At 38.2% G+C, this 21,526-nt stretch overlaps 1 protein-coding gene across 1 annotated transcript in view; it reads left to right on the forward strand.

Annotated features, from left to right (window-relative positions):
• Positions 1–1,189: 1,189 nt before the first annotated feature.
• Positions 1,190–21,526, forward strand: part of LOC593501 (angiotensin-converting enzyme) — a 34,229-nt gene continuing 13,892 nt past the window's right edge. The window contains exons 1-14 of the mRNA XM_031000076.1: positions 1,190–1,464; positions 2,275–2,484; positions 3,247–3,380; positions 5,583–5,737; positions 5,927–6,189; positions 7,364–7,555; positions 9,067–9,202; positions 9,749–9,880; positions 10,381–10,604; positions 11,309–11,453; positions 12,162–12,260; positions 13,101–13,223; positions 13,767–13,931; positions 18,705–19,017. Coding sequence (XP_030855936.1) covers positions 2,298–2,484; positions 3,247–3,380; positions 5,583–5,737; positions 5,927–6,189; positions 7,364–7,555; positions 9,067–9,202; positions 9,749–9,880; positions 10,381–10,604; positions 11,309–11,453; positions 12,162–12,260; positions 13,101–13,223; positions 13,767–13,931; positions 18,705–19,017 — 2,268 coding nt within the window. The 5' untranslated portion in view covers positions 1,190–1,464; positions 2,275–2,297. The remainder of the gene's footprint in view (positions 1,465–2,274; positions 2,485–3,246; positions 3,381–5,582; positions 5,738–5,926; positions 6,190–7,363; positions 7,556–9,066; positions 9,203–9,748; positions 9,881–10,380; positions 10,605–11,308; positions 11,454–12,161; positions 12,261–13,100; positions 13,224–13,766; positions 13,932–18,704; positions 19,018–21,526) is intronic.

The raw sequence follows: 21,526 nt of genomic DNA on the forward strand, positions 1-21,526 counted from the left end.
TTCGTTACCAGAAATGAACGACGGTTTTGATAATGACATGTTTTATGGCAATTGAAAACAATTGCCTTTATTCATTATTTGTAACAATCAACGATTTAATTATCTTTTTACATAATTGGATGAAGAGTTTGAGTAATCTAACTTGCAAGGGGAGGTTATGTGAACCGTATGGTACAAATTTTTGCTGGTATGAAGTATTACAAATCACGCCGCTGTGACACACAAGTATATCTGTGTTACTTCTCCACAATACAAAGTATTCTTTATTTGTATCCATGGTAATTTCAGTTAGGAACTGCTCTGTACAACAAGAAATACAAATTTATACCTAGGTGTCATTTGTTTAAATCCTTTTGTTCTCTCTCTAATGTAAGTCTACCTGTATCTTTACTGTATTTCGTACATTACGTGGGCCAATACTAAAAAGTCAGTTATTATTCAATACAATTTCCTTTTATAGTAATCAGACGATTGTTGAGATAAATAGCTATTTGGATTTATACTATAATCCTGTTCTAGCTACGTACTAATGTATAGCATATATATAACTCATGTATATATATATATAATCTTAGTAAAATAAGTTGAAGTAGTAAGATTAGTACATGGACTAGTCTTTTATATCTGTTTTTCTTTCTCTTTGTTGGTGCTGTTTTCCCTTTTCACATTTTCTGATATAGTGATGATGAAATCAAATCATCTTAACTTTATTTTGCAGTAATCCGCAGTGGCCATAATAGATATTGCAGTGGTGTAAAACCTACACATCTTTTAAAAACAAGCTAATGTATACATACATGTATATAGTTAACTTAGAAGTGTTAAACCTTAAACCTTGTTTGAATATGTATAGCGTCGACATACATATGGAAACGGTGTAAAGTTCACACTTTGGTTCAAAATACTCATCTAGTGTGGACCTGTACAGATATCATCGAAAATTAATTGTTCTGTTTAGTGCCCTTTTCACACGAGGCGTCATCTGCAAACCATTTTGCAAAATAAGGTTAATATTTCATTTCTAAGCCTGTTGATCATAGTTATTGGTTAAAATTTCTGCTTCATTACCAGAAAACGAACGACGGTTTTGATTATGACATGTTTTATGAAAATTTCAAACACTTACCTTTATTCAATATTTTTCTAACAATCAACGATTTGATTATCTTTACAAGGATGGAGAGTTTGATTTTAGAGGTGTGGTCTTGCGTACCGTATGGTAGAAGTTTTTTGCTGGTATGAAGTAATAAGAAACACGCCTCTGTATCACACAAGTATAACTATACATGTATGTGTTACACTTCCATTGCACAACACACTCTTTATTTTTTATCCATATGGTTAAAAGAAAATATACCCCATAAAGCTAACGTCAGATTTCAGATTGGAACTGCTCTTGTACAATAGGAAAGGAAAATGCATATCTAGGAGCTATTTTGAAACCTTTTCATTCTCTCTTTATTGGTAAGTCTACTTGTATTTTTACTGTATTTCGTATATTAAGTTGGTCTCTATTATAAAGTCAGTTATTATTCAATACAATTTGCTTAGAAATCAGACGATTGTTTGTATAAAAAGATATTTGCATTTCTACTATAATTCCCGTTGTCGCTTCACACTAATGTATAGCTTATGTATAACTCAGGTATATCTACGTTTATGTATATCTATATATCTTAGTATAAGAAGTGGAAGTAGTATGAGAAGTACAAGTCTTTTAAATTTGTTTTCTTTCCATGTTAGTGTTATTTTCATTTTTACACTTTTCTGATATAGTTACGATGAAACTAAATCATCTTAACTCTATTTTGGAGAAATCTGCTGTGGCCATAATATAACTTACAGTGGTGTAAAGTTTACACATTTAACAAGAACAATAATTTAATTAATGTATACATAAATAGTTAACTTAGAAGTGTGTAACCTTGACCCTTGTTTGACACTTGTATAGCGTCGACATAAATATGGAAACAGTGTAAAGTTTACACCTTGGTCCAATCACTCATCTAGTGTAGACCTGTCAGAGTGGTGTTACATTGACATCATTATTGTTACACTTATCTAGTGTGACATGATATATATCTACAAAATAGGTGTTGAATTTACACCATGATTTTAATACTTATCTATAGACATACATGCAGATAATGAAGTGGTGTTAGATTTATACATGTTCATATAGATACTGAAGTGGTTTAAACACTTATATCTTATGAACCTGTATATATACATATATACCCAGTGGTGTTAAAATTGACACCCTGGTTTTCGCAGTGCTGGGGAAGCAATAAAACAGCATGGCTGAGTGGAAGATGATTACGACACTTGTGGCTATGGTCTGCGCCTTCGTACCGATGTCGTATGCCTATGATGTCATCGATTTGACGACGATTAGAGAAATGGAAGCGATGTTCACCGATAAGCTTCCTAGATTAGCATGTTCTGATCCCTCGTCGGACACATGTGAATACTTTAACCAAACAGGTAATACAAATTATTATTCTCAGGAAAGATTGATGTATCAAAAATGCTTGGTAATACTCATAAAGGTGGTTAGTATGATGGTGATGACGATGATAATAACCACAATAATATTGACAATATCTGTAATAATAGCAATTTGTTTAATAGTTTTATAGTTGTAGTAGTAGTAGTAGTAGTAGTAGAAGAAGTAGTAGTAATAGTAGTGGTAGTAGTAGTAGCAGTAGTAGTAGTAGTAGTAGCAGTAGTAGTAGTAATAGTAGTAGTGTTATAGTAGTATTATACAAAGAAGTAGTATTAGTAGATAGAAGTTGTAAAAATAAAAAGTGAAATGGTATTCAATTTTCTCAATTATATTCCTTAGCCCGCGAAGTAAACAGAAACAGATTGTAGGGCGTTTAACGTGTGGTACTAAGGTAATAATTAAATAATAATAATACTAATGATAAACATATTAATAATAATGATGATAATGATATGTCTTGTTTCCCCAAGGTAGCCTCATCAGTATAGTATTAACACTGTTTTCCTGGAGCGCCTTGCGATCATGATTGTTATTACCCCGGCTCTCAGCCTAGCTACATGTACCATGAAAAGACAGTCAAGCATGATAATGATGATAATAATAATATATTTATAATAATGAAAGTAATTATAATAGTGTTAATGACGATAATATTAGTAATACTGATAGTAATAATAATAGTGTTTGTGGTAATGTTTTTAACATGATGTAACCAATGTTTCTGTGACATATAACATTAGGCAAGATCCGTGATCCTGACTTGGGCAAATACTGGCTTGACCATTGCGTGAACACAGCATACGTGGAGGTTCGATACACGAATTGCCTAGCTGTCTGGAACTATGAGACTAATATTACCAAAGAAAACACAGAAGTAAGTACGGAAGTTAGAACAGAAAGACTTGATTTCAATAGATAAGCAGATGTGAATCTAATGCTATTGTCACAAAGAAGTGTCGGTGAATAACTTTTCATAGAATTAACCAGGCTCACTTTTCAAGTTCAAAACTTGATATCATTCGAGATTGACAATCGGCTACCAAACTAAATCAGCAGAATCTGAGTACCGAATATACCTAAGACGATGTGGAAATGGAGTGTCCCGATTGCTGCGTCGGGAAACATTGCCCCACGTATAGGGTTTTCATGCAGCAAGTCTTCATAAGTTGTTTCTCACTTTGCTGATCCAAACAACCTATTTACTGCTGATAAAAGTTGTACAGAATGACCTGTACGTCTTCTTCTTAGTACCTAAAGCTACAGTCCCATATACGTCCCGGACCGTCCCGGACCATCCCGGACCCCATCCGGGGTGATCCGGGATTCGGTCCGTGTTGACACCGTGTTGGCACCGGGGTGGTCCTGGATGGTCCTGGATGGTCCTGGATGGTCCTGGATGGTCCTGGGCGGTCCGGGAGTCGACCCCGGATGTTTTTGACGGTCAAAAACTGCCGGGGTGGTCCGGGACGGTCCGGGACAATAGTTTGATCCGGGGTGATCCGTGTAGCCACCGTGCTGGGTCCGGGGTCATCCGTAGTGGCGCCGGGGCGGTCCGTGTTGATCCGTGGCAGTCCGGGAGTGAGTTATTGACCGCCCAGGACCATCCAGGACCATCCAGGACCATCCAGGACCACCCCGGTGCCAACACGGTGTCAACACGGACCGAATCCCGGATCACCCCGGATGGGGTCCGGGATGGTCCGGGACGGTCCGGGACGTATATGGGACTGTAGCTTTTAAAGCATCACACTTTTTTGAACAAAACATCCCGGACCATCCCGGATCACCCCAGACCATGGTCCGGGATGGTCCGGAGTGGTCCGTGCTCGTCCGTGCTGGTCCGGCTTTATATGGGACTGGGGCTTTGAGCTACAGTCCCATATACGTCCCGGACCGTCCCGGACCATCCCGGACCCCATCCGGGGTGATCCGGGATTCGGTCCGTGTTGACACCGTGTTGGCACCGGGGTGGTCCTGGATGGTCCTGGATGGTCCTGGATGGTCCTGGATGGTCCTGGGCGGTCCGGGAGTCGACCCCGGATGTTTTTGACGGTCAAAAACTGCCGGGGTGGTCCGGGACGGTCCGGGACAATAGTTTGATCCGGGGTGATCCGTGTAGCCACCGTGCTGGGTCCGGGGTCATCCGTAGTGGCGCCGGGGCGGTCCGTGTTGATCCGTGGCAGTCCGGGAGTGAGTTATTGACCGCCCAGGACCATCCAGGACCATCCAGGACCATCCAGGACCATCCAGGACCACCCCGGTGCCAACACGGTGTCAACACGGACCGAATCCCGGATCACCCCGGATGGGGTCCGGGATGGTCCGGGACGGTCCGGGACGTATATGGGACTGTAGCTTTTAAAGCATCACACTTTTTTGAACAAAACATCCCGGACCATCCCGGATCACCCCAGACCATGGTCCGGGATGGTCCGGAGTGGTCCGTGCTCGTCCGTGCTCGTCCGGCTTTATATGGGACTGGGGCTTAAGCAGTGTATATCAATGCCATCATTCACTATTAGTATTCAGTGAAACAAAGAACATTGGTTTTTATCTACCTATTCACCGACACCCCCACTCTCTCTCTCTCCCTTTCTCTCTATCTCTCTCTCTCTCTCTCTTCCTCTCTCTCTCCCTCTCTCAAATTTCCTGAATTCATTCTCGATCTGCATTCCCCACTCTCTCTCTCCTCCAATCCCTCTCTCTATTTTGGCAACCTCTCTGCCACACTAATCATCCAACTCCCTACTTCCCTCTCCCCTCCCTTCTCTCTCCATCTCCCATCTCTCTTCCTCTCCCCTCTCTCTCTCTCTCTCTCTCTCTCCCCTCCACCCCTCTCTCTCTTTCTCTCTCTCTCTCTCTCTCCCCTCCCCCTCTCTCTATTTTTCTCTCTCCCCTCCCTTCTCTCTCCCTTAATTTCAATTTCAATTTATACATGTTTCCAACAAAACATTACAAAGCGATTATAAGCATTTAAAACAAATGTAAACAAATAACCTCTCCCTTCCCCTCTTTCTCTTTTTTTTCTCTCTCTCTCACTCTCTCTCTCTCTCTCCCTCTCTTTCTCTTTAATCAGGAGATGCATCGCATACAAGGCGTTAGTGGCGGCCTACATGCGACTATTTCTAGACAAACCAAAATGTTGGATCCGACTCATCTAGATGAGAGAAGTCAAAGAATCATCTCATTCATGAACCAAGGCACTTATTTTTCAACAACTGAAGATGCATTGTGAGTCATACATTATTATTTCATCGATAAGGAATTCGAAGAAGAAAAGGAGAAGAAGAATAGCGATCCTTATATGTAAACAAAAAATGATAATAATAATAATTTAATTTGTTGGTTAAACACTAACGAGGGACAAAAGGAAAAGGCAAAATTAAGTTGTACTCCGATATATTTGTTTTGATTTGTTAGTAAAGAACGTGAGGTCCAGGACAACATGACAACTATCTTCGCTACCGGAAAGGTTTGTCGGAAGAGAGAGCATGCACAGAGGAAGAAACGATCGGAGCAATGCTTGAACATGGAACCAGGCCTTCAACACCTGATGAGCGAATCACGTGACTATGATGAATTGCTATGGGCGTGGAAAGCATGGCACGATGCGGTGGGGCCGAAGATAGGCAAACTCTACCCAACCTATGTTTCACTGTTAAACGAAGCTTCGATAAATGGGGGTAGGTACATGCAGGCGCGGATCCACGGAGGGAGGGGGGGGGGGCGACGGGCCCGCCCCCCTGCCAAAAAAAAAACTAAAAAAAAAGAATTTTCTCACGAATTAGAGGGGGGGGGGGGGAATTCACCAACTGGCTGAGTCGCCGCTAAATATTTCATGAAAACTTGGACAAAGATTGGGGAAAAGGGGCTCTTACCCCCCCCCCCCCCGCCTCCTCCCCCGTCCGCTTGTTCATTTTCCCACGAATTGCCCCCCTCCCCCCTCTTGCCACCGGCTGGATCCGCCACTGGGTACAAGTAGAATTGTTTTCATCTGACCGACAATGCTCATACCACACAAGTATCCTATTTTACATGATCTTGCCATACTACATTTTGTATTCAAACAACCTTTCCCATTATTAGAGGTGTTGTGGTCGATTGGATACGTCGCCGGATTGTCGATCACAAGGTCCGCGGTTCGAGTCCCGCCGCTGCACTAATGTCCTTTGGCAAGACATTGATCTACATTTGCCACACCTCCACCCAGGTGAAGTAAATGGGTACCTGGTAGGAATTTATTCCTTGATACGCAGCGCGCGTAACAGCTGCACTGCTAAAGCCAGGGTAATTATGCTGCATTATTGTAGAGCGCTTAGAGACTTCTGACAAAGTAAGTGTTAGGCGCTATATAAACACTGTAATTATTATTATTATTTTCTTTCGCGAAGCAAAGACATTGAGATATTTTATTGGTTATAGATATTTGATTTGGGTATGCACTTTAAATAGGCATTTCCAACACAAATGCAAATAAGGGAATTTATTTATGTTAATGGTAAACATTAAAAAGATTACAGGGCTTGATGTTCTTAAAAAAAATCCACCTGTTCATTTTGATAGACTGGAAAATTACACGAACCGCTCCGGAATAATGTTTTATTAAAATGTAGTTAGGCAAACGTTACGCTAATTCATTGGTGCAGGGCTTACAGTACCTGTAATGACAAAAAATTATCACATGATTGTAGTTCGTATCATGTTCTTACACTTGTTAGTGTTGTTTTTCGTGCTTTTTTTTAGTAATTGCGTGTAAAGGTTGGAAACAAGTTAATTACTTAGAGAGACAAAAGACTTTATGTGGACACATTTGGAAACCATTTTAATTTATGATAATCATGTATCTTCCCAATCAAGGTTATGAAGATCGTGGCGACTTACTCCGTCGTCGTTATGAAGACCCACACTTCGTGGAGGAGATCGACGACCTTTGGGATGCAGTCAAACCGATGTACCTCCAGATCCATGCCTTTGTGAGAAGAAAGCTGGGAGAGAAGTACGGGACGGACAAGGTTAACCCCACAGGACCTATACCCGCTCATCTCCTTGGTAAGGGCATTCAATCTTCTTGTCAAAGTGTATTAAAGCGAGTGGGTTATAATTGATGTATAGACAAATGCTCATGTACCTGTTACCTGTTACAGCTCATTTTATGTATGTTATCAACAAAGAAAAAGTCAGTCTGTCACTTAATAGTGTCTGACAGTGAAGTATTGAAAGTTAACGGGTTTCCTTGCATAATTTGAATACTAGGACACTGCTAAAGTTTAAATTTCACAGATATGACAAACATGACATATTCATAATTCCTGCAAAGTTCTACAGAATTTGATGTTGGCTGCAAAAGGGACATAGTACCTTTAAATTAGGAATTTACAGGACAGCATCCGCTTCTAAAGTTACTCACTTAGTCCAGGGACGTGATAGAGAAGGACAGGAATCAAGCCGCTCTCCTTTGACCCCATGCTCCAAGCCGCCGAAAAGTTATGCGCTAATCTGCAACTGTTGACCAGGTGGTGAGATAAAAGAGCGCATGAAATTTCAGGATTTAGAATTCCTACATCAGAAAATGGTATCACTGCAACTGTTCGCTGTCCCTTCCAATGATTTCTCATCCATTGTTGAATGTGTAAAGAGTAGAACAAGCGAACACAAACTTGTGTACTTTCATCCTTTTTTAAACTTGAAAAATACAAAAAACACGCGAAAACACGCATTAGCAAACTTAATGTTATTGAAGATTGTAAATCATGGATTAAATAACGGGACATTAAAGCATGCACAAATTAGCGCATCATCCTAAAATATTGAGTTTTTGACAGGATGTAACCTTTATGTTACCAACTCTGGCATACAAATTAAAGGAAGGACGGAGTTCTAAATTTGAAACTTTGTTTGATGCACTATTCCTAATAAAATCCCCATATAAAGTTTTTGATTTACACTGAAATTTTGCCGGTAATTTAATATTTGTAATAAATGTAAAACTGGTGCCTGGCTTCCGAAATTCCCCGCAGTGGAAGCGCGGTTCGGAGCATGGAACTTCAAAGCCAAGTGGAATGTTACACATCCCATTGTTACGCTTTAGAACTCAAGAATGCGTTTGAATAAATTACAAGAGTTTCGCCTCCTTTTCTTTCACCTCCCTGCTTAGTCACAATGTTCACCATATCACAAAACATGAACGCTTATGTTTTAAAAGTCACATCCGAAAGCAGTCTTGCTCGAAAGGCGTGTCTTGTATCTTCAACACGATTGCATAGCCTTTCGAGAAATCAACCTAGACAATTAAAAGAGCCTCCAGCGCCACATATTGGAATGTGCGAACATGACAATGATCGACGTACTACGTCATCTAAAAATTATTTATATCGGATGTACACTACGGTATTGAAATGCCCTTGAAGTCTTTTCCTCGAAAGTCTTTGCGATCAAGTTATTCCTGATCTTTAAAAAACGTTTGTATCTATAGAAAGCTTATTTTTAATACCTTGTATCTCTTCAATAAAACGTCTTGTTTCATTTTTTGTTCTATTTCCTTTCCCCTATTGTTTCTAAAGGTAACATGTGGGCTCAGAAATGGGGTCAAATCTTCGATTTAGTGACTCCCTACCCCGGCCACGGGACCGTAGATGTCACTGAAGAGATGCAGAAACAGAATTGGACTGTCAGCAAAATGTTCCATGCTGCTAACAAGTAGGCTTATTTAATTTTATAAAAAATGATGATTTAGAAGTAGCATTGATATTTCTGATATATTAAGTTTCTCAATAGTTTTTTCTCTTTAAAAAAGGTTCTCCTCTTTTAATCGAAATATAATTCCATTGTTCCAACATTGTTTCAAACATGACAATAATTAACAATCAAAGCACAAAAATCAGAGCATTTTCATCTTTCATGATTATACGCTGATAAGCCTTTTCGTGCTGACATCAGTAAACAAACAGGATTTAAAACCATTTAGTAGGGTCGCATCTATGAAGTAATAATTAATTTCCATGCATTTGATGTCACAACTCCAATGTATTATCTGCACTTCAGAAGAAGGTACAACCCCAGTCACACAATCGAGAAAGAAAAATACGACCGGCTTGGGGTCAGTGGGGAGTTGCATCGGCTTAGGGTCAGTGGGGAGTTGCATTTGCGTTGTGACTGTGGTATCTGATGTAATTTCAGATACAACCCTTAGTTTCAAAAACTCACAATTAATACTGATCCTTTTTTTGTGTATTGCTTTCCTAGTTTTTTCACTTCTCTTGGATGGAGGTCGATGCCAAACGCATTCTGGGAGAAATCGATGTTGGAGAGACCACGTGGCCGACAGGTAGAATGCCATGGATCTGCCTCGGACTTTTACAAGAACAGGGAAGTCAGGTGAGTATCGATTAACAGGGTCGATAAGTTGAACAGTTTAGTGTACCAAACACCACTTTACGGTCCAAATTCGATCTCATGGCCCGGTAACAAATTTTGGATCGAATCCGGCAGTATGTTATGCCCGGTGTTGGTATTCTCCGAACAGCCATCGGATCCTAGTCGGATCGAACTAAAAAAATCAAAGGTCAAATACAGTAAGAGAGTAAAAGAGAGGTTTTCTTTTATGTGTTGCAACAGATGCGGATAAACGTAAACGTAATAAATACATGTAATATTTTTTTTTTAAACGTTACGAAACTATGACGAATGTATAAAACAATTTGTGTGACAGGGCAGATGTGGCCATCATTTTACAAAGTAGCCCTACATTCGCCGAAACAGTATTGTTACGAATCATGTTGACAGTCGCATTGTAAAACGTAGATGTTCGAAAGCATTACCATAGTATGTAAAAAAGCAACATGATTCTATAAAAATAAATTTGATATTTGAATTAGGATTAAGATGTGCACTGAGATTACGATGGAGGACCTCTACACAGCCCACCATGAGATGGGCCATTGTCAATACTTCCTTCATTACCGACACCAGCAGTACGAGTTCAGGGAAGGTGCTAATCCAGGATTTCATGAGGCTGTAGGAGACACCATTGCCCTGTCAGTGGATACTCCTAGCTACCTTCATCAGCTAGGTCTTCTAGCAGACGACAAGGTGGACGAGGGTAAGACAGCACTTGTACATTGACAAGTCTCATGAAGAATGGTCTTTGGCACAATCATGATGCGCCGTGTTTAACGAAAGAGGAAAGAGGCGAAATTTATTAATAAAGGTTTGTAATGAGGTCGCCATAGATCCTTGCTTTGGAATAATAATCCAGTGTTATGTGAAGAGAGATACAGCTGTCATGGTTTTATATTTAAGTCCCTTCGGCAACTTTCTCAAGAGGCATCCTTTTTGTTGACATTTAAAGGTACTACAGGTATGTCCCATTTGCAGGCCAACAAATGAAAAAGTTAAATTCTAACGGCCTTTAAGATAATACTAATTTAGAACTTCCCTCAAAACGAAAGGGCTTAAAAATAACGAGTATTAGTTGTGGAATTTAGTGATTGCAATCATTTAAGTAATAGTCTGGTTTTCAGACTCTTGTACCGAATTGTCGTATTTCTTATCATTTTGATGATTACAGAACCTTGCAGTACACACCAATACTTATATGCTACATGATCAACTTTTCTGATCGATTCTACGCCGTTTCTTTCACAATGCAATCGCATGACCAAAACTCAGCTTTATTTTTAAATATGTCAAGTGCTTGAATTGCGTTTTAAAACATAAATCAGTAAAATTGGCCTCTATATCATCAAAGTGCTATTATGCGGTCGAGTGTATTAAACAATCACAAATGTTCATTATGTACTGAAGAATTGCAGATCAACTATCTTATGAGAGTGGCTCTAGACAAGATATCCTTTCTACCTTTTGGTCTCCTGATTGACAAATGGCGTTGGAAGGTGTTTAGCGGTGAGATCCAGCCTGAAGATTACAATACGGCATGGTGGAACATGAGGTATGAACAACATTAAGAAATATAACGTTCCAGTTTTCCCCTGTTAATTTAAACAAAATGAATAGAGTAAAGTAAGTAATTTCCCCCTCCAACCATGAAATGTTCCTCGAAATTAGAGAGCAACGTTTTTTCTTCTATATACCTTATACATTTTTTTCCACACCCAACTTTAACACTCCTTTCTTTCCGTTTAAATTCCATTAGTTAAAGATGGTAACATAGACTACCGTACATAATATAGATAGAAGTGTTCTTAGCCGAATATCATCATATTGATCTTTTCAAGACCTTATCAATTTTGCTATTAAATAGAATTTGTTCGAATTGTACGTAGTGATTGTACTGAATTGAAGTTCATGATGTTTGTTATAAATACCTATGATAGCCAATCTTTCATAATCTAACGGGCTTCGTTGGTTGGTATAACCTCAATCGATTGGTTTACAGTTAATAAGGGGATGTATTATTTACTGTACCAGTGGCAGATTTAAGTGAGCATAACTCTCCCATTCCCCCTTTCGAAACCCGACACACAAGAAATGCCCTCTTCATATTCATTACGAATTCTTTCTTCGGATTTTTGCCCATCTTACATAATCCCGGATCCGCCCCCGGAAAAGATACCACTGTCAAATGTTTATACTGGACCCTATATCATCTCACAACACCTGTGTAAGCCTTATGCACTGTCTTGTTCTTTCTTTAAAGACGACATTACCAAGGGATAGAGAGCCCCATAGAACGCACACCAACTGATTTCGACCCCGGAGCGAAATACCATATAGCATCAGGAACACCGTATATAAGGTGAGTATGCACTCTCTCAATGCAGAGGAGAAGACATTCACTCTTTTATGAGACACATTATCTCCAGTCAATCCACTCCAGATTATAGTGGAATACACTCTAAGGAAGTGGTTTGTATTACTCATTTGAGAGTGGATTATAACATGTTCAGCGTGGATTTTCACTCTCAAATGAAGCGATCATAATATAACACATACAATTTAGTTTTCCACTAGAGAGGAGTGATGAAGCGTCCGGTGGCTTTCTGGCATTCGATACCATTCCACCTTGGGGCCATGTCTGCCTTTTATTAAAGGCATTTTATATAAAATGCCTTTAATAAAAGGAAATAAGAAAGCACTTTTTTAAAAATACATTTGTTTGTGCAAGTTAATTTTTTTAACTTGCATATTTGTGACAATAATCTCGCGCCTTGAATGTATATTGTATAAGAAGAAAGTGTTTATATTAATGTTGATGGAATGAGAAACCTACTGAACTGAGATTTTTCATCATTGATATTTAATAGTAAGCATATACCTCGGATATCATTACTTTTTGATATTTATTCATTTATTTATTTATTTATTTATTTAATTATTTATTTGTTTTTCTATTCATTTATCTATTGAAACATTTAATTAGGATACACAAAATCAGATCAAGGCTATTTTTAGTTGTAGTCCTGTAACGTAAACAAATCATAATTATATAGTATACCGCATAGAAAATAACAAGGAAAAAAATGTAATGTAATAAACATTCAGGCTTTAAAAAAAGAGTGGATATGTCTCAAAAGCTTATTTATTCTTTTTATCTCATAATGTATCTTAAAATGTGCTATTTTACCTGTTTCTGAAGGTATTTCGTGAGCTTCATCATCCAGTTCCAGTTCCAAAAGAAACTTTGTGAGGAATCCCAAAGTACTGAGCCCCTACATCTATGCAACATCTACAACTCAAAGGAAGCCGGTCAGAAATTCGGGTAATTAAACAATTTGGAGATCTACAGCATTTAGTTCCGGGCCCTATTTTGTTAAAAGCTATAGGGTTAAATTAGGATTGCAATAATTTATATATATATATATATATATATATATATATATATATATATATATATATATATTATTTATATATAAATCTTTCAGCCAATGGTGGGTACATGTATTTAGTTGTTGTGTTAAGGTAGTTTTAAAGTTAGGGTCTTTGTTATGGTTATTGTTAAATTTGAAATGAAATGAAATAAATAGAGATGGAAAGAAATGAAATTGAATGAATAGAACAAAAATGAAATGAAAGTGATTGAAAGTAAATGAAATGAAAAAATAAAAATCATATGAAATAAAAATAATTGAAATTGAAACAAAAATAAATGACATGTAAGGAAATGAAAAGAAAAGAAAGAAATGCAATGAAAAATGAAATTAATAAAATAAAGCGAAGTGAGATTTTGACATTCCAAATGGACAATTCAATGGAAAAAAGACTTAGTCACTGATTTTCCTTTCTCCTTTTCCCGTCGCAATAGATCAATGCTAGAGATGGGCGCCAGTAAACCTTGGCAGGATGCTATGGAGGCTTTGACAGGACAGAGACGTATGGATGCTAGCGCCATCATTGAATACTTCCAACCACTCGTCAAATGGCTTACAGAGGAAAACGAGAAGAATAATGAAAAGATTGGGTGGGATTAGCGATAACTTTCCTCTAAAAACAGGGAGTTGTCTTATGGTTATGGCAAATTGTAGACTATAGCAGGGGTGGATGCAGGGTTTTGGTGAAAAGGGTTGGGGTGCCAACTCCGCGAAAAGAATATTCTTCATCTTCTGGTAGTCATTCAACCCCGCAGATTATTTATGTTATTACTGGCAAAGAAGACGTCATCATTTTTCAGATGATCTTTCTTTAGTATGAAAATTGAAAAGACGTGCTCTTTTTTGTTGTTTACTTAGGCATTCCAGTGGGTTTTGAAGAGACGGGCACCGCCGACTACGCCCCCGGTGTATCCGCTAATATACTCTAGTTTGATTTAGAGGTGGATTGGAAGGGGAGAGTAAGAGGAGCGATTCTAGAAGAAATCTCCTTCTCTCTCTCTCCCCCTTTTTTAGGGGGGGGGGCAGTTCTTGCATTTATGTTCTACATGACTCTCGCGATTTTTGTTGTTGTCTTTGGGCGGTGGGCTTGAGCACTCCTCACAAAAACCCCTCAAAAACGGCTACCAGAGTGGAGGTACAATTAGAGTTTGCTAATTCAATCACGCCATTTGGCACATTTATTAATAATGTTCATTATCTAAAGTTTCAGAAATTATGTAATGGCGGCTTCGGATTCGAGTGCCCCATCCTACCTTGAAGCGATTTAGCAGAAGTTCTTTCGTGATTATTTTAATAACATTATCTCGTTCATTTTTTTTTCTTCAATTAAGTATACTCATCCTTCGTTTGGAGTTTAGGTAGTTTAAGAAAACACACAACCAATATTATAATAATCACCGTCTTAGTTTGGTATTTTTTTCTTTAAAATCAATATATTGGTAACTTATTTATATTTTAAACAGTAGCTTAGTAGCATTCTATTTACTTTATAAATGTTTGCCTGCACCATTCTTTTAGCCATTCACCTACAATTATAGATGACTTTGTAAACTTCCCTTTCACGTCAAAAGTTATTTTAATTTTTCTTCAAATCTCCCATAATGTCAGCTAATTAGCTTTAAGTTTTGTTCACTTTGATTCTCAAAAATTTGTCATTTTTAACTGATATACATCTTTCTTGTCATGTAACTATTAAAGCTGTGTATAATTTCGGGGAAATAAGATTGGATAGTTGAAATATTTATGTCTAGTCATGTTAAAATGCAAGTCTGCTTTTAAGTCTTTATGTTATTCTTCCAATCAAACGTCAATTTGTTAATATGATTTTATTGATACTACTTGTTTCGAGATATCCCTCGTTTGATAGTTCAGAATCAGTACTCACGTGTGTATTTGATACAAGTTTCAGCCTAGTAGGTCGAGCAACAGGTTGCGAGTGTGGACGCAGTTAGTTGGACGAACATTAAATTAATCCTTCGGAAAAACTAGGTTATCTAGACATGTCTTATTGAATATATGAATGTATATGAACCTGAACCGTTCTTTGAAATATTATATGTCCATGTCAATTTACATAAATAGATAATTTGATTTGAAAGAAAGAAGCAAAGACACAGTTTTAACGAATGGAACTGTGTTTCATACATGTATATGCTGCATCAATCATGAATACATATTGAATCCATCAGAACCTTTCCAAGCCCAATTTAATTCCCAAATCACTCCGCCAAACCGAATCTAAACCGACAAGTTATTGGCTATTATGAGTAATGTAAAGTTTGTGTGCGGGTCTGAAGTCGATCCTCTGTCGGTGTGATTGTCTGGGATGTCATGGAGGAGCCCTTATCTGTTCAATCGGGTAACCTGCAGAAGATTGGTAGTCACCTTGACGAGAGGAGTATATGGAGATGAGGATGGAGAGAGAGAGAGAGAGAGAGAGAGAGAGAGAGAGAGAGAGAGAGAGAGAGAGAGAGAGAGAGAGAGAGATTGAGAGAGAGAGAGAGAGAGAGAGATTGAGAGAGAGAGAGAGAGCGAGAGAGAGAGGGAAGAGAGAGAGAGAGAGAATGAGAGAGAGAATGAAAGTATTTCAGGCGACCAAGTGTGCAAAGAAGAGGAAGAATAACACTGAGCGTTTACCATGTTATACTGACCATCCCTCTCTCTCTCCCTCTCTCTCTCCCTCTCCTTCTCTCTCTCTCTCTCCCTCTCTCTCTCTCTCTCTCTCCCCCCATCCCTTTCTCCGTCTTGATCTCTATTTTGGGGATGCTCTGTCTCTATGGTGCTCCCTTACAAAGCCTACGCATCTTGATATGTGCAGCTAGCCGACTAGGAAATAACCACAGGTTGAAACAAAAGTCAATGAATACTATACTAAAGGCAGCGATTTCCACGAGCGTTTGCAACACAGAAATTCCAGCTTAATGAAATTTCATTGTGGTTGCCAATAATAGAAAAAAAAATATTGATGCATGCACACTTCAACCGCAAAAGGCCTTCCAAGTGAAATGATATCAAAATGCAAAAGTATAGTGTAACAGAAAAAATAAACCGGAAATTGTGGAGACCTATCATCGGATCTTTCAGGGCCATTTGATATTCGGAAATCTAAAACTGTGAAATCACTGTTTGCTTTAAGCCTTAATGTAAATATTTTTTTTTGTTTTCATAGGTTTTTATTCTTTTCTCTCATAAAGAAAATTGTACATAATTTATAACATTGTATACAAAATAACAAAATAATCTTCACATAGGTCTAAATAAATTTGCAAGTGAACTTTTACATTTCCATACAAGGTTACAAATAAAGTTACACATTTACAGATGAAATTTTTTTACATAAACAAAATTATATTTTCACATTTTAAACAAATCGCAAATAAAGTCTGTACTATTTCCTCGACCAGTTTGCGTATAAATTTCAAATTATTTCTTTTCTTTTCCACAATATTTTTTTTTTCTTTTCTTAAATTTCCTTCGAAGATAAAAAAGAAGGGTTATGATTTAAAAATATAAATGATACAAATAAAAAGAGAAAGAGCTAGAGAACCCATACCCCCGCCACACACAAAATTTAAACACATAACAAGTACAACAGTATACAAAACACACACCAACATACAATTGTAGAACGAACAAATAAACAAAAGAAAAAGAAAAGAAGAAGAGAGAAAAAACAAGCAAGGGTTGAGAAGAGAGGATGGTCTAGAAGTTGTATATTGATAACAATTAAAAACAGAAAACATTTTTTCTAAACTTTCCAAGGCTTCCCATTTCCTTAAATGAATTGAAAGGGTAAAACTAGAGAGCGGGTTCGACAAAGGTAAAGTCTACAAAAGTGCGTTTGCAAAGCTAAATTTAGCCAGTGTTGCAGTCAAGTCCGGCCACCATAACAATAGTGACCATGACCTGGTGCTCGGACCGAGTCGCATTTACGACAACTATGGGAGGTAATATTTCTTAGTAATAAAATGAAATAATAATTTTGGTTACCAAGGAAAGCTTCATCAGCTTCAATCCTGTTTCTTCTGAGGGCCCTGCAATTATCAACTAGGTGGGGAGTGGCAAGATCGATGTCAACTAATCATTGGCAAAGAACCTTAGAGCGAGGCTGGGATTCGAACCCTTTATCCTTGGATTGAGAGTCAAGTGAATGAACCACTATACCACAGCATCTCTGTACATAGCGGCCCCGTGATTCGGAACTATCGGTCTTGACTAAAACCCATGTGAAGTAACAACCCGAAAACGAGAGAAAGCTTTAAAAAGAAGGAAAAACCAGTACCACCCCTCCCATCGTACGCTAAGACACTGGTGGCGCTACTACACATGCCCTTTAACCTATTTTAACAAAAGATGATTTGATTTTCGGCACCCCATGCAAAGCAAATTAAGTCATAACAACCATCTGCTTTTTGGTAGATGGATAAAGCAGGTCGTATGGACTTCCTTTTATCGAGGGAAACGCCTACAGCTCTTATGTTGTTCCACGAACACTCTTAAAATCAACAGTATTTATATAAACTGAGCTCATACCCTAACGCATAGCTGTCGTACGGGGGGGGGGGGGGGGGGGGGGTGGTGGGGGTGATAGACGTTAATAAGCAGAGGGAAAGGGGTGTCGGAGTAAACATGCTTATACATGTATAGGCAACGCTAAACTATGGCAATATAACAATAAGGGGTTTTACATTTCATTATTTGATTATTATTTTTTTTAATTAATACAAAAAAAATCCAAAAAAAAAAATCAGTTTTCTGCATTTCCCACCAAATATTTTGTTGGTGTCTCCACATTCTTTCATTTTAGCGCCCCCCCCCCCAACCCACCCACGCCGCGAAGCCTCTGGTTGCATCTCTCGCAGAAGCTTTTCTCATGGTATAGGCGTAACCTTCATCGTGTGCTTGCGATTGGCCTTTCTACATTTCCGCTCATCCTTTTCCCATTCATTGTCATTGTAATCATTTTAACATTCAACTTTAATACTATAGTAGATAGGAAAAGAGAGAGAGAGAGAGAGAGAGAGAGAGAGAGAGAGAGAGAGAGAGAGAAGAGGTTACATGTGCAAAGGACTAGTCTGCAGGCACAAACTCTCATGCGACACTTTACCACAATTTCTATAGCCTTGAACAGAGCCTAGTTCTGGCATTCTCTGGTTGTCCCTCCAATGAAGCTCCTTGGTCCCTTTTGTGCAGGGCAGCTAAAGTACAGAGCGTTATGTAGAATGCTGTCAGCGTAGTCTCATTGTTTGCAGACATTGTTACTAACAGCGCGGACAACGGTCTGTGCATGCAAACTAACCAGTTAAAAGTATTCCTATCTGGACAGGTATACATTGTATTGAGAGTAGAAACACACACACATCACATGACAGTTGCCCGCTATCGGTGTCATTCCATGTCGACACAATAATTCACTTGGTTGAAGAAGAGCTCATCATGATGGAGTTCACCACGAAAATCGTCTTCTTCGGCTTGATTGCTATGTTTTCGACGTCCATTACGATGTCGATGACGATGGATGAGTCTGAGAATGACCAGGAATCTGAAGGTAGTAACTACAACGAGACGCAATTTGAAATCTTCCTGGAGGAGATGAACCAAAGAGCGATGGTAGAGTATCAAAACTCTATAGAGAAGTCTTGGAACTACAATTCGAACATCACAGAATATAACAAACAGCAGATGGTATGTTAATATCATTACGTTCTATTTGCAGGATTAGACAAATATATAATAATTCAACTCGTTCTATTCTTTCTATTAAAAAAAGAAGTACGTTCACTTGTTATTATATTATATAATATTCAATATATTTATTGAAGTTTAAAAAGATGAGCGAAATTACTATAAAACAGAATAAAGAATATAGAAATACTAAACTGGATACACTTGTGTTCTTGTTTGACGTACGTATCGGCTAACAGATCTAGATATACTACACTGTATTAATAAATATTTTTAAATTTGTTTATAAGAAATAGGACATGTATCACTTTTAAATAGTATCAATACCATCCAAGGATTCCCATAGCACATTGACCTACGTACTAGATATGCGCGTTTGCTCAAAATCAGGAGGGCGTTAAGTCACTTTATTAGTTTGTAGGCACAAAGTTTTGTCAGTCGCTGTGTGTAACTATGTCTGCACTATGAGACTACAATAGGTTCTTTACTTTAGCCGCCCCAGAGACCGATACATCTATAAAGGCTCTGTTTAAAGGTACTATGTCCCATTTGCAGGCAAAAATGAAAAGGTTAAATTCCAACGGCATTTGAAAGATAATACTAACTTTAGAACTTCCCTAAAAAAAAAAAAGGGGGGGGGTGGGGGACTTGAAAATTAATGTCTTTAAGTGGGAAAATAACGACTATTAGTTGTCAAATCGACTTAGAGAGCCAATAAGTAATAGTGTGATTTTCAGACCATTTAACCGAATGGTCGTACGTTTTATACTGCGCAAAGATTCATTCAGTTTAATTTTGGCCATTACAAGAAGTGGGTTATTTATGTTCACGTATCCTTTACAGCTCATTTTATGTATGTTATTACGAAAGAAGAAAAAAGCCAGTCAGTCACTCAATAGTGCCTGACAGTGAAGTCTACAAAGTAAACAGGTTTCCTTGCATAATTTCAATATTGGGACACTGCTAACGTTTAAATTTCACAGATAGTACATACATGACATATATTAATTCCTGAAAAGTTCTACAGAATTTGATGTTGGCTGCAAAAGGGACATAGTACCTTTAAGGCTTTAGGAATAGTGGTAAAGTGTCAAATCACAGTCCGTGCTTGAGGGCTATAGATTATATAACCATAGTGGAAACGCCCTATTGGCTCTCAGCAGACGTACATAATTATATCATTTCTTCATGCCCTGTACTGCAGTGCGAATGATTTATATATACTCCTACACATAGAGATACCGACATGTCAATTGTCATGTAGTGTAAATCCAATACGCTATGACACGACTTGAAGCTAGCTGGATATCGCTTTCTCTCTGGTATCCATTCAGCAAGGGCATTTTAATTGACCCGAAAAACAATGCAGAGTATTACGGATACTAGTAACAAGGCCAAGGACTTGTCTGCCCACGTGTTTTTGACATTTGATGTACATACAATATGAGATTTACCGGGGGATTACAAATTTGGAGCTTGAATAATTTAAACACTTGAAATGTTCTTATATATGCCTTAAAGGTACTATGTCCCTTTTGCAGCCAACCTCAAATGCTGTAGAACTTTGCAGGAATTATGAATATGTCATGTATGTCCTATCTCTGAAATTTAAACGCTAGCAGTGTCCTCATATTCAAATTATGCAAGGGAAACCGTTTACTTGCTAGACTTCACTGTCAGACACTATTGAGTGACTGACTGGCTTTTTTTCTTCTTTGGTAATAATACATGAAAAGAGTTGTAAAGGGTACATGAGTATTTGTCTACATCAATAACCCACTTTTTGTGATGGCCAAGATTAAACAGTATGATTGAATCTTTGCGCACCATAAAACGTATGACCATTCGGTACAATTGTCTGAAAATCAAGACTATTACTTTTGGGCTCTATAGCCCTAAAGTCGATTTGACAACTAATAGTCGTTATTTTCCCACTTGAAGACATTTTCAAGCCCCACCTTTTTTAGGGAAGTTCTAAATTAGTATTATCTTTCAAATGCAGTTGGAATTTAACTTTTTCATTTTTTTGGCCTGCAAATGGGACATAGTCCCTTTAAGCTACGGTCACAAAGGTTCGTACGAACGATTATTTCATACGAATCTCCCTGTTTTTCCATTGTCTTCCCGAATTTCCATTGTCTGAAAATCGTTCGTACGGAATTCGTAGCAGTTCGTAATGGCATTTGTGACCGAGGCTTTACTCTTTCTTCTTAAAGATGGTATTCGATTGGAGAAAAAAATGTGTTAAACAATCAATTTCCTATCGAATCAGTAAGATCGATATCGTTAATAATTAGATTAGGATTGAGAAAGAGAGGGAGAGAGATGAAAGAAGGGGTAGAAAGAGAGCAAAGATTGGCTGAGAGAAAGATTGAGAAATGGAGGAAGAAAGTCATGGAAATGAGGAAGAAAATGAGAGAAAGAGGTAGATAAAGAGATGTGATAATGAGATAATATTATTTTGTCTATAGATGAAGAGAGAGAGAGAAAGAGAGAGAGAGAGAGAGAG

Source organism: Strongylocentrotus purpuratus, unplaced genomic scaffold (genome assembly GCF_000002235.5).
Source record: "Strongylocentrotus purpuratus isolate Spur 01 unplaced genomic scaffold, Spur_5.0 spur5_scaffold_6, whole genome shotgun sequence".
Taxonomy (NCBI): Eukaryota; Metazoa; Echinodermata; class Echinoidea; order Camarodonta; family Strongylocentrotidae; genus Strongylocentrotus; species Strongylocentrotus purpuratus.